This window comes from Thermomyces dupontii (assembly GCF_041956625.1).
Source record: "Thermomyces dupontii strain NRRL 2155 unplaced genomic scaffold VTN31scaffold_5, whole genome shotgun sequence".
Classification (NCBI taxonomy): domain Eukaryota; kingdom Fungi; phylum Ascomycota; class Eurotiomycetes; order Eurotiales; family Trichocomaceae; genus Thermomyces; species Thermomyces dupontii.
This window is the reverse complement of record NW_027192311.1, coordinates 834,433-846,828: the sequence shown is the minus strand read 5'-3', so window position 1 is coordinate 846,828 and position 12,396 is coordinate 834,433. Positions and strand designations below refer to the sequence as shown.

Here is a 12,396-nt window from a genome sequence, read left to right as displayed (position 1 = left end):
TGTGAGAATGCAAGACATCCTCATCCAGTCTTATTCTTGCAAAGAGGTTGACACATGGGCATTTCATAGAGACAAGTCTTCAAATTCCAAAACTACCACGGTATGTCCTAGAATATGCATTGACATGGTCATTGACAACATGAGCTCAGCGAGGAGGTCAATCCCATGGGCCAGTTGAGTCTTCACCCGCTCTCTTCCATGACAGTGGCTAGGGTCCCCTGCGACTGTCCCAGCCAAGCACATTGAGAGGATTTCCACCGTTGTTCCAGATGATGCCGTCGCGGGAGCCTCGTCAGGCTTCAGGTTGAGGTGCGAGAACGATACTAGAGAACAAGAAGAACTCCAGCAAGGTGGAAAATTAGGGTTGGACGGCCGGTTAACAGTTACGGTAAGTACCTGAGTCCCTTTACAACTAATGTACATCCGGCTCGGGCCATTATTATTCCGGCGCCGCCATCGGCTATGGATTGGGAAATAAAAATAATAGCTAACTACTCGTAGTTAGTTACATTTTGGATACAAATTTCATGGACTTGAAACAGTTGAGTAAATTTGTAATTGGATGGCCTAGAATAATGCGCGACACTCGACAACCGGCTCGTTGAGGGGCCCCCAGGACTGAGCGGAAAAGTCAATCGGGTCCTCCGTCGGTCAACCCCCTGCTCATGTAAGTGGCAACCTGCTTCCATCTCACTTCCCAAGCTCGCTGCCTGGGGAAGGGTCAAGAAGAAAAAGAGAGAGTATAAATAATTGAGGACCTCTTCAATCCATTCACTACTTATTTTCTCAACCATTTGTTGTCATCAGCTTGCCCATCCTGAGCAGCCACTTCTTCACTGTGCCGTTGGCCCCGCCGACGGATTATTTGCCTTCGAACCTTTTCGCCGCTGCTGTCCTTGTTGCAGTGCCGGTCGCGACCGTGGTCATGAGCTGGCGCGACACTTTGGACTTTTGGCGCCGCAAGCCGTCGTCGAATTTTCCCAGTTCTGGCCGCTCCCAAGCCAGCGCCGTACGCGGTGACCAGTACTACACGTACCTAACCGACGACGACATCGATGCGACGGGCCGAGACCAGTACCAGTATCGGCGTCCTGTTCCCGACGACAACAGCCCGGATATCCTCCTCCTGAAACACCGCGGAGTCACCTACCCGCTGCACTTCGCCCCGTTTGCCATCGATGACGGCACGCTTACCGTCGGCGAGCTCCGGCGGCGCGCGGCGGAGAAAATGGGCCAGCCGGATCTGCGGAGAGTCAAGTTGCTGTACAAGGGCAAGCTGCTGCGGGATAATGAGAGGCCGTGCAAGGACGAGGGCCTCAAGCAGGAGTCAGAGGTGATGTGCGTGGTGTCGCAAGTCCCCGCGACGGATCTCACTCCGGGGGTTTCTGGGACAGAAGAGGACCGATCGTCTGTGTCGCCGGGGGATGCCGATGTTGGTGACCATATGCATACGGACGGCAGTGACCAGGACGGGGAATTGAGCAGCGAAACCAAGGCCCGGAGAAAGAAGAGCAAGAAGAAAAAGAGAAAGAAGAAACAGGATGATCATCGCAGTGAACTACCGGAGACAAGTTCCAATACTCCCGAGGAGCGGCCTACCCTGGACGTCCCCGCCCCTTCACGGCCTTTACTGTCTCCTCGTCGCTTGTCAGGCATGCCATCTCCCGCGCCAAGCCTGCGCAACCTTAAGCCCGGCATTGAGCAGGTTGAGGCGCTGCGGCAGTATCTCCATAACATGCTGGCCCCCTTCTGTGAGGCATACATTGCGGACCCTCCGCGCGATCCGCAGGCCCGCGAACTAGAACACAAGCGGCTCACGGAGACAATTCTGGACCAGGTGATTCTCAAGGCAGACGGCATTGAAGTGGAGGAGGCGCGGCCCGCGCGCCGGGCTCTAATCAAGGAGGCCCAGGCAATGATGGCGCGAATGGATCAAGCCAAACTTGACCCGGAACTAGCGCCAGATAATTCCTTGTAGATTAGATGTTTTTTTTTTCTCTTCCCTTGTAAGTATCCTAGATCTGCATATGTCGCGAGCTTTAAACGAAGAGATACGCAACTGACTGGAATGCAGCTGTGCGAGGGGTATTGCAGGTTGCTCTGAATAGACGAGGGGGAGTATTATTTGATAATGCCAAGTATGAATGGACGAGTTCCAGTTCCTTGGGGAATAATGTCAAACATGCGGTAACTAACTGTATCTCCTGAATTGACCATCCGTGTAAATCTCCCCCGTCTTGAAAAAAACCAGAGCAGAACGCCGGCATCGCTAGCTAAACCAAGAAAAAAAAAATAAAAAAAACCTCACGATCGCCAGAGGCATTGAAGAACGATCGGGAGCGAGTCCTTCGACGAGAATTCCCGAGGTACGAACCCTGCTCACGTTACTTTAACTGGATTGGATGCAAGGTTTACCGTGCCAGTGGTGGCGTTGTAGATGGCAACCTGCTGGGTCTCCCAAGATGTAGCGGTAGACCAAGTCTCGAGTCAGATCCGCGGTGCGACGTCCGGGAAATCCAGCCATTCTTCTCTGCCATCGGAAATAGCTCACCGCGTCGGTGGTCGCTTGTTATCTATCCAGGTAGCGCTCCTGATCCAGGCCCAGGAACTCAAGCGTTTCGCGCAGAAAGGGAGTGATGTTTAGTTTTCTCGAGAAATAAACTGCTACGCCATCGCCTGGAGACCTAGGCGCCAGCTTTGACCTTTGACGAGTGGTTTCAGTTGATGCACCATCTTTGACTCACGGACAATACTACTATCTTCCAGATCCAGGTACTCCGTACGGAGTACTCCACGACGTAAATCAGAAGCTCGAGAGGCAGAGAGCCAATCATATCAGAGTACATCATGATGTCCTTTGAATAGAACGTGGAGGATGCCGCTTCGGAGGGATTCGCAATGCATGGCATGGCATTTAAAAGCTCATCTCTCTGCCTCTTCGGCCGAGTTTTGATCTCAGCCTCATCAGCGAGCTAGGCCGAAGCTACGACTTGGCGGCGGGATGTCGACAATCTGGCATGATGCGTCACGTCTCCAATCCCGCTGTGCTTGTGCTCATGGGGTACTCCCAAAAGAGAAGACCGATGTTTCCTTTCCTTACCTCCTTCGGATCTCTGGAAAGGACCATTACTTGCGCGGAATTATCCATGATCACATTTCTTGTCGAGGTAGAGTTGTGCTCTAGTTCAGGGGCATTTCGATTTGAGATCAACCGAGGAGTCCTTCCGGCTCGAAATTGAAAATTACAGAGGCTACTTATTCAGAGTGTCGACATAAATCCATGGTCAAAGATGGAAAGACGGCATATACGCTTCACAAAATCAGCTACATATGTATAAAGGTTGGCGCTGGGGTCATAGTACCGTTAACCTAGTTGTTTGTTCCTCTCAGTATGTAGACCTCTTATGATTCCGAGATCATCGCTCCATGCTCCTACTAGGACGTCCTCAACAATCAAGGACGCTAATACAAGATCGCAAAGGCGGAGGATGAGCGTGGCCGGTTGATAAATTGGAAATCCTTACAACTTCGCCAAAATCTTCCTTCACTACACAACATTACTTCCATCTGGGATGAGGTCGGGAACAAAGCTTGGATTGAAAAACCAGAGCTGAATGCCGCTGTCATTGACCAAGCCAAAGACTTCACAATCGCCAAAGACGGCCTGCGGTCTGTCAAACAAAATCTCTGTTTGCCATTGAAGATTCGAGCCTAATGAGGGGCGATTCCCTAGCACATGATTTCCCGGGAACCACACTGAGCGCCGAGTTACCGTGCCGGTGGTGGCATTGTAGGCGGCAACCTGACCGGTCATCGTGGAGAAGCGGTAGACCAAGTTTGGAGTCAGACAGGCGGAGAAATCGTAGATAATCCCGCTGAAGAGGGGCTCTCGTATCCACCGGACACTGAGCCGGTCGACAGAGTAATCGTACTCGAGGTGCATCGCAGCGGGCTTTGGTATAAATAGTACCCTTATCGAAGAAGAACTGGGCCACGGTCTTGTGGCCGTAGGTGCGGTAGGGTTGAAAGATGCACCCATTCACGGCAGTGCCAGTCGGCAGCGGCAGTGTGACGTTTTTCTCTTCGAGCAGCTGCCCCGTCGTCGTTGTCCACTTGGTCTGACGTACTAGTATCTCTGGTGGATAGATTTTCAAGTAGATCTCGAATGCCACCAGTACTTTCTCGGACGCGTTCACATGGCACATCCTTAGATTAAAGAAGTTGCCAGTGCCAATTTGTTGGACATGATTTGAACTCAGATCCCAAACGGCGAGAAGGGTTCCAATAGGTGCAGTCAGTGATGATCACCTTGTCCTCGACGATCATATACGGGCTGTAGAAAGGAACATTCCGAATTTCTTGAACGACTATCTGTTTCGACTGTATATCCCACGCTACCATGTAGTCGGAATACATACTATCACCAGGTCAAATGTTAGACTACAGCTGACAGATAGGAGATATCTGCTTCTCATTACTCACGTAGCGGGCCAGGTCATGACAAGATACCGATCAGACAGCGTGATGTGATCGACCTTCCCAGGTCCGCTCCAGGCTGGATTTGATCTCTCGCCTGTGTCAAGATTCAACATCTCAACCATCTGGCGGCGCGTAGTGATGTTACAACACAGCCGGCGCGACTGGTAGCGGATCCGGCTGGGCCTGCCGGCATAGGAGTCTTGCCAGTTCTTTGGCCAGGGAAAGATCATCTTCTTGACCGGTCGAACATACTCCAAGCCATAACGCCACCGGAAGTAGCTCATGGCGTTGGGAATCGCTGCATCTATACTCACGCCCTTCTGATCCAGGCCCAGGAACTGAAGAGTTTCACGCAGAAAAGGCGTGATGACTTCATTGCACGAGAACATCGTGCGCCATCGCTTGGAGACCTAGGCTCGGTCAGGATACGGTGCTGAATTCTCGAACATCATTGGAGTGGCAGATAGAATAGTACACACCCTCTGGCTTCGGATAATGTCTTCCAAATCTAGGAATTTCGCAAGGTAAATCAGGAGCTCGAGGGGCAGAGAATCAACGATATCATACGTCATGATGTCCACGAATCGAGCCTGTGATGCCAGCTTCAGAGGCATTCATCACTTGAATTGAAGTTGAAGTGGAACTCGATTCCCAGCGTCTCCTTAGAAGTAGTTTATCTCAGCCTCATCAGCAAACCCAGCTGATAGGCTGAAAGCACGACATGCGGAAATGTTATGCTGATCTGTCATAACTCATACGACTTGTGTGAATCCATTCGAGTTTTCTACTCTGTACCTTTGCGTGTTGCGTTTTGGGCAACTTCTTCATGCATAACGCGTAGTTTCTAACCTTCACTTTATAGAATTTTGTCGGTGTCCTCCACTTCTGCAACTATTTTCGCCGTTGATTTCGGCGCTCGAATAATCTTTGCATTTGTTCCTCTTGGTGTCCCACCCGGTCCGTTTTCACCCGGGGTGTTTGATGTTTGCTGTTCCTCCAAAGCGACGTCCGTTCTTTGCGTTCTCTTGAGGACTTCAGTTCAATAGACAAACAACGGCTCTCTCTTCCTTCCGGAGTTCGAGTATCATTCTGCCTTTTCTTTTTCCTTCGCGGTCCATGCTCGCATGCACACCTGTCCTTCGGTGTGTCTTTACAGTTCACAGTGCTCGGTCCAAAGTTTCCATTCTTTGCTGTTCTAATGGACTACTTAACACGCTCTCTGTCCATACTAGATCTCCCTTATGTCTTCAACCAATCCATGCATTCGGCGTCCGGGGGTACTCTTTTCATCTGTCCCAACCTCTACTATTTCTCTGCCTTTCGTGGAGAATTTGCCTGCGTTTCATAACTCAAAACCACACCCTTTACCTACCTTCTTCTCAAATTTCAAATCGCGCTCTTTTCTTCCAGGCGGTTCATATGCAGTCCGTCTTCTTTACATTCTCGCTTGACCGCATGTCCTCTCTGCAAGCAGTTGTTGTTCTTGCCGTTCTCACATGTTTCACTTTTTCATTGGTCTTAATCTCCGTGTTTGCACTGCTTTACAAAGTATACTACTGGCGTCCATTGATCTGCGCAAACCTTAGTCGACGCCAACTTCTTCCTCTTCCGGGCATAAAACATCTCCTTATTGTCTTCTACCATGATCTTTTCGAGTTACAAGTCTCCTCTTTCCATTGCCATCGCAATTCCGCTTCTGTTTCCCACCGTACCTAACCTTCCATCCCATCTGAGTTCTTCCGGTTCATACCATGCTCCCTGAGCCAGCCAGCGATCAACAATGAATAACTGTGCAAGAAGTGAGTATTTTAGCACTGCCGAAATAGCCTGCAACGACTCCTCTTTGAGCCGTTCGACCTCCAGCTCAGGCTGCCGCTGCTCTTCCGCCATGGTTGCGGGTGCCCAATGTGTCGCTGAAACGGTGAATGAAATAGGTGATAGCCAATGATGAGATCCTCTGTAGTGCTATGTAAGGCTGGAAACGTGTGATCGAATATGTACTAGATCAAGCCGAACGTGATTGTGTTGCTAGCGGTGTGTAATTTTGGTATCGGATGGATTAGGGTCCATTACTCTGTACCCGTGCTCCAAGACGGCACACGTTTTGTACCAACATCCTTTGAACAGGATAGTATTCTGATGACGTGCGAAAGCGTCTCAAATAATGCACAAGATCGAGTTCTTTTTTTTTGTTTTTTTTTTTTTTTTTTTCGTTCCCACATCAATTAACAACACGAGGACACACAAACCTAGAACTTCAAGCATTCTTCTAGGGTTAGGGTTAATACATGATGTTGGTTCTCTCCAGTACGGCAGCCCTTATCAACAATGGGTACAGTAGAGAGCTGCAATTACAAGAGTACCATAATGCTGTGGAGATGCTTCAACAAGCCAGCACCGCATGAATATGAGTTTGGTTCATAGCATCGGTTTGCTCAACCGCTCGGAACCTCAAGTGGCCTCACCACATTGAAGGAGGAGTTCTGAGATCTTCCCAGGCAGAAAATCTATTCCTTCCCTCTGTTGCGGGAATTTATTTCTCTCTATCTGGAACGAGGTTTGGAGCAAAGTTCGGATTGAAAAACAAGAGAAGGACGCCGGTGTTATTGGCGAAGCAAATGACCTGACGATGGCCAGAGATGTCTGAGAAGTGCGGCTCGCTGTGGAATCCCTCGAGCATCGACTTTGTCGAGCTGTCCAGGACTGAGTGCAGTGTTATGCGGCCAGTGCCCGCGTTGTAGACGGTAGTTTCGTCGGCCCCAAAAGTCCAGCGGTAGACCAGGTAAGGGGTCAGGAAGACGGGAGAATATCTGATGACGTCTTTTTCAAGAGGATTGAAAACACGTATCCACCGGGCGCTGAGCCGGTCGATAGAGTTGTCGTACTCAAGGTGTATTGTGCCGTATTTGTCCTTCACAAAGAGCTGGGTCACCGTTTTGTGACCGTAAGTGTGGCAGGGGTGGCGGTTGATGTGGAGCCTTCTCAGCCTTCTCAGGGGAAGATCAACCGGCAGCGGCAGGTGGAAGATCTTCTCCTCAAGCAGCTTCCCTGTCGTTGTCGTCCACTTGGTCTGATGCACCTCTGGTGGGTACTTCTTCAACAGATCGATCTCAAATGCCACCAGGACGTTCTCAGCTACGTCCACGTGCCACAATTTGAGATTGGAGAAGCTGCCAATCTCCTGAACATGATTGGAGCTTAAATCCCAAACATAGACTGGTTGTACTTCTTCCTCTGCGCACATGGGAGCCATGGCCACCTTGTCCTGGACGATTGTATACATGGCGGGACGACTCGGCATCCGTTGATCGAGCTTCTTCTTTGTGTGTAAATCCCATGCCGTCAGATGCAAATCCCTTTATCATCATAAATGTCAGACGACAGCCGGCCAGATACAAGTACTACTCTTCGCTGTTCCTTACTCACCTCAGGAGCGTGCCCAGAATGACATAGCGATGGGACATGTAGAGATCGCGGACTGTCCCCTGCTGGCAACCGGTCAAAAACGATCTCTCTCCATTTTCAAGATTCAACATTTCTATCCAGTCCTGATTGTCATTTCCATAGCACAACCGGTGTGAATGGCACTGGATCACTTCGGGTATGCAGGACAAGTGTTTTGGCCAGGGAACGAAGGTCTTCTTTACCGGCCGAGCATGCTGCAAGCCATGTTGCCATCGGAAGTATCTCATTGCGTCGGTGATCGCTTCATCTGTACTAACGCCCTCCAAGTCCAGCCCCAGGAAGGTAAACGTTTCACGCAAAAAAGGTTTGATAATCATCTCGCTCGAGAATACCGTGTGCCACTGCCTGGAGACCTAGGCCCTGTCAGCACAGCGTATCCTTTTATCCTGAACTCTTGAGGAGTGATGGGTAGGCACCCTTTGGCTCCGGATAACGTCCTCCAGATCTAGATACCCCACAACTTGGATCACGAGCTCAGGAGGCAGGGAGCTGACAATGTCATACATCTTGTTCTCTAATCAAATCGTAGATGTCTGTTCAGGGTGCTTCTTCACTTGAAGTAATAAAGCAGTTGAGCTCTTAGCTTCGAAGGAGAAGCTGGTTGAGGTCATGATTCCGGGCAAATCGAAATACCTAAGCACCAGGTATGTACTAGGTACTAAAAAGTACTAGTAATTCCGTTCAGTACTATGCATCGTAGTATTCAGCCGCTCGGGTTCGTTTCGTTGGAAGACCTATCCGTGCTGCTGGGGAGATTTCGGTGCTGCTTTTTCGAGCATGGTGCGGTTTCAATTTGAAAAGTTTTGAAGTTCGTAAGTACGGGTACTCAGTACTACAGTACGGAGTACAGTAGGTACGTATTACCGACCTCGTACTCCATACTTCCTTGCAGTAACCAGTAGGTACAAGGTACCTAGGTAGGTACGAGGTAGTTACTACCTATCGCCCCCACGGTGGAATATCAGGATCATCTCATGAGGACAGAAGCCAATTGAAACTCTTAAGTTGTTAAAGAACGCAAGCACTCAATTAGCAGCTTGTTCGACGGCAAAAACGTTGGGCGCAAGAGACAATATTTCCAACCTCAGGGCGCTTCTTAGGGTTAGGGTTAATAAGTTCGCTGTTGGTATCCGCGGCTCCACACACCCAACACCGGGAAGTCTTGAAGACTACGTAGGCGAAACTCTGACCAGTCATCCTGGCGGTGATTCGCGTAACGGCCGGAGTCATGGTAAGTGCACATTGGCCACTTCGGTCTGTCCGTCGAACTGGGGGTGATGGCATATAGAGGCGTCCAAACCCGGCGAAATCGTCCTCCCCTCGAGGTCCCTGGGCACCTACGCAACTGACCAAATCTAGTACCTCAGCGACTTCAGTCTCGCCGTGCTCGTCGACGATCCCGCTGTGCCCCAGAAGCGTTTCCCTTCCGAGCCCTTCTGCTCCCCAGATTGACTCCATCGAAAACCTCCCAGTCCCACATGCGACATGTGGAGCTTCAGGGTCATATGTAGCCAGCCGTACCTCGGTCATTCGCCATTCAGCAGAAGCCTTCTTAGCGGTGAGGTCGTTGGGGGAATTGTCTACGTTCTTACCAGAGGAATGGAAGGGTCAATATTGATCCGAACACTGCGCCAGGTCCAAAGTATGACCTCGCATCGCTGATCGCCCAATGCAGATTGGATGTCAACCCAGAGGAACAGGATATAATGAAGAAGGTGTTTCCGTATTGTCCGGAGAAGCGGCCGACTGCGTCGGAGCTCTCCAGGATTCGGCGTTTAGGGCTTTGACGGGGAGGTATGGTTGTTGATCGTACGCACTTTGTTAGCGCGCTACTACGTCCTGATTATTCTTTGAGGGCAATGGTGATTGTGATGGTTGGGTTGTATCAACCACAAAATGTCGTGGGTCTTGCGGTTGTATTGGTACTCGTGTTCCATCCCAGGTAGCAAAAACTTGGTATTCCAAATGGCTATGATGAAGACAACTGAACTCTGCTCTATATCAACCCGGATGATTGGGCAAAGTTAGTGAGGAAAGCCACTGTCTTTTGTCGTTCTTGCCTGCGCCTTGGAACTTGGAAGCACATTCATAGTTGCACCTTTATAGTCTGTCGACTGTTAACTTGCACAGCAAATGTTAAATTCGGCAGGTACTTGATGACCAAAGGTACATCATCAAGTAAATCCGAGTCCCTAATTGAAGTAAACAACCACTCAACACGGGGACAGCAGTACACACTAGTTTTCTCCCCGGAGCCCCGGGCAGCCGCATCGGAGACATCGTAGTCGTTTGGCGGACGAATGCCCTCTATGCGGGGCTGGACGAGGCCGCAATCTCCCTCAACACGACAAGTGTTGAAGGCAGAAACGGAGCGGCTGGCGAGAGATTGCGCCGTGCAGCACGGCGCAGAAAAGGCCAGAATCATGTAAGTGAACTCTGTAGTCTGCTCGGAGTACAATAAGCAGTATATCTTATCTACCTGGGTGATGATTCTCGTCGAAAGTTTAAATGTAGGTACCTTAGTTAGGTACTTCGTAGGAGATATTCTCCTACATATCTCTCTGTCAGAAGCCTGTTCAAGCAGCTGCCTCGGTATCGCCTTAGATAACCTGCCTCCTGAAAGGAGCAGCGGCAGGAGCGAGAAAAGCAGATCGGTTCGAGGAACGGACAAGTTTCATGTTCCCTGGTCTGAAAATCAAGTAGTAGTATGCGTTGAAGTTTGTGAATCTACCCATACACCCTCGTCCCCATCACGGAGATCGGGGACAAAGTTCGGATTGAAGAACCAGAGCTCAACGCCGCCGTCGCCGGCCAGGCCGAAAACTTCCTGGTCGCCAAAGGGTTTGACCGCTTCGCCACCGCGTTCGAGCTCAGATCCCGACAATCTGCGATTTGCGATCACTCGACTGTCCAACTGATGCGGAAGCAGGGTTGTCGTGCCGTTGGCGACGTCGTAGATGGCCGGCTGTCCGCTCATGGCCCAGTTGTAAATAATTGTAGGAGTCGGAATGACAAAGGAGTCGAGACCGGAGGGCCTATTGTGAAAACTGTCCCATTCGATCCACCGGGCGCTCAGTTCGTCGACAGCGTAGTCATACATGACGTGCAAGTCAGCGCGTTCATAATCGGTTGAAAGATGATAATGTTTGGTGATTGTCTTGTGACTGTAATTGCAGCAGAAACCTAGTGTTGGGCTAATGCCTCGTTTGTACGAGCGACCGTCACGGCCTGCCAGCGACAGCCGGAATTGTTTCTTCTCGAGAAGCACCCCGGTCGTCAGCGTCCACTTGACCTGCAGTACTTCTGGTAAACGTTTCTTCCAGTTGACGTGGAATGCCACCAGAACATCGTCATCCGTGGCCACGTGCAACAAGTTGATAGAGTGTAGCCCAGAAAAGAAGCCTGTTTTGATTCTTCGGATTTGATTGGAGCTCAGATCCCAAATGTAGACGGTGGAAGACTCATCTCGGGATTGACAAGCCACGACGACCTTGTCGTTTACGAGAGACGACAGATAGGGAAATTCAGGAAACCGTTGTATCAATCTTCGTGATGTGTAGATATCCCATGCTGTCATCATGTTATCGGTATCGGTCCCTAAACCACTAGAGCATCGAGGTTAGATGGCCGACAGAACAGAGCATGCGAGAAGGCACCATACTTACACTCTGACCGTGACCAGAACAAGATAGCGACCGGACAGTGTGAACTGAGTTAATGAATTAATTACTTTGGAGTCTCTGGTATCCGGGGACCAAATCGATCTCTCTCCAGTCTCAAGATTAAGCATCTCAATATCTTCCCGGTCCCAGTAGCGATAGTACAACCGGCGAGAATGGCACTTGATTTCGGCGGGCAAGCGAGACGATTCTGCCGGCCAGGGGAGAAAGATCTTTTTGACCGGGCGACCACACCGTAACCCATGTTGCCATCGGAAATAGCTCATCGCGTCCGCATTCGCCAGATCCGTATCCTTCAGATCCAGGCCCAGAAATCTAACCGTTTCTCGCAGAACAGGCGTGACGACTGTATTGTTCGAGAGAAGCGTGCGCCATCGTTTTGAAACCTACATCGCCCTTGTCAGGATGCTAACTTGAAGGAGTAGACCATACGCACCCTCTGGCCCTGGGCAATGTCCATTGGATCCAGATACTGCACGACATGGATCACAAGCTCCAAAGGCAAGGAGCCGACAATATCAAATCCATCCTGTTGCCTCCGTTCCTCCTTATGCAGTCGGTCCGGGTCTGTTCGATGGATTCTGCGCGGCGATTAGCTTCACTTTCACCAATCAAATCGATGCGGTTGATTAGGAGACAAGACATACGTGATATGGGGGGCGTCCGGCATTCGTGATGTCCCCTCAGAAACAAAGCAGCCGACAGAAGGGCTCATCAATGCGATGTGAGCGCGCGACCAACTTCCCAATTCCAAGGAAAACAGCCTTTGCGA

At 50.4% G+C, this 12,396-nt stretch overlaps 6 protein-coding genes across 6 annotated transcripts; 2 read left to right on the top strand and 4 right to left on the bottom strand.

Annotated features, from left to right (window-relative positions):
- Nucleotides 1-925: 925 nt before the first annotated feature.
- On the top strand, nucleotides 926-1,978 carry VTN31DRAFT_5584 (uncharacterized protein; the record flags this gene model as incomplete). The annotated part of the gene is made up of 1 exon (XM_069406099.1): nucleotides 926-1,978. One exon carries the CDS (start codon nucleotides 926-928, stop codon nucleotides 1,976-1,978), a length of 1,053 nt encoding a protein of 350 aa, XP_069259741.1.
- A 1,569-nt stretch (nucleotides 1,979-3,547) lies between these two features.
- VTN31DRAFT_5583 (uncharacterized protein) lies at nucleotides 3,548-4,039 on the bottom strand (the record flags this gene model as incomplete). Its single annotated transcript, XM_069406098.1, has 1 exon — nucleotides 3,548-4,039. The coding sequence occupies one exon, from the start codon at nucleotides 4,037-4,039 to the stop codon at nucleotides 3,548-3,550; it is 492 nt and encodes a 163-aa protein (XP_069259740.1).
- Nucleotides 4,040-4,212: 173 nt separating this feature from the next.
- VTN31DRAFT_5582 (uncharacterized protein) lies at nucleotides 4,213-5,093 on the bottom strand (the record flags this gene model as incomplete). Its single annotated transcript, XM_069406097.1, has 3 exons — nucleotides 4,213-4,417; nucleotides 4,483-4,889; nucleotides 4,959-5,093. 3 exons carry the CDS (start codon nucleotides 5,091-5,093, stop codon nucleotides 4,213-4,215), a joined length of 747 nt encoding a protein of 248 aa, XP_069259739.1.
- A 502-nt stretch (nucleotides 5,094-5,595) lies between these two features.
- VTN31DRAFT_5581 (uncharacterized protein) lies at nucleotides 5,596-6,195 on the top strand (the record flags this gene model as incomplete). Its single annotated transcript, XM_069406096.1, has 1 exon — nucleotides 5,596-6,195. One exon carries the CDS (start codon nucleotides 5,596-5,598, stop codon nucleotides 6,193-6,195), a length of 600 nt encoding a protein of 199 aa, XP_069259738.1.
- Nucleotides 6,196-7,012: 817 nt separating this feature from the next.
- Nucleotides 7,013-8,450, bottom strand: VTN31DRAFT_5580 (uncharacterized protein; the record flags this gene model as incomplete). Its single annotated transcript, XM_069406095.1, has 3 exons — nucleotides 7,013-7,835; nucleotides 7,906-8,297; nucleotides 8,361-8,450. The coding sequence occupies 3 exons, from the start codon at nucleotides 8,448-8,450 to the stop codon at nucleotides 7,013-7,015; spliced, it is 1,305 nt and encodes a 434-aa protein (XP_069259737.1).
- Nucleotides 8,451-10,639: 2,189 nt separating this feature from the next.
- VTN31DRAFT_5579 (uncharacterized protein) lies at nucleotides 10,640-12,339 on the bottom strand (the record flags this gene model as incomplete). Its single annotated transcript, XM_069406093.1, has 4 exons — nucleotides 10,640-11,549; nucleotides 11,610-12,010; nucleotides 12,061-12,205; nucleotides 12,272-12,339. 4 exons carry the CDS (start codon nucleotides 12,337-12,339, stop codon nucleotides 10,640-10,642), a joined length of 1,524 nt encoding a protein of 507 aa, XP_069259736.1.
- Between the last annotated feature and the right edge of the window lie 57 nt (nucleotides 12,340-12,396).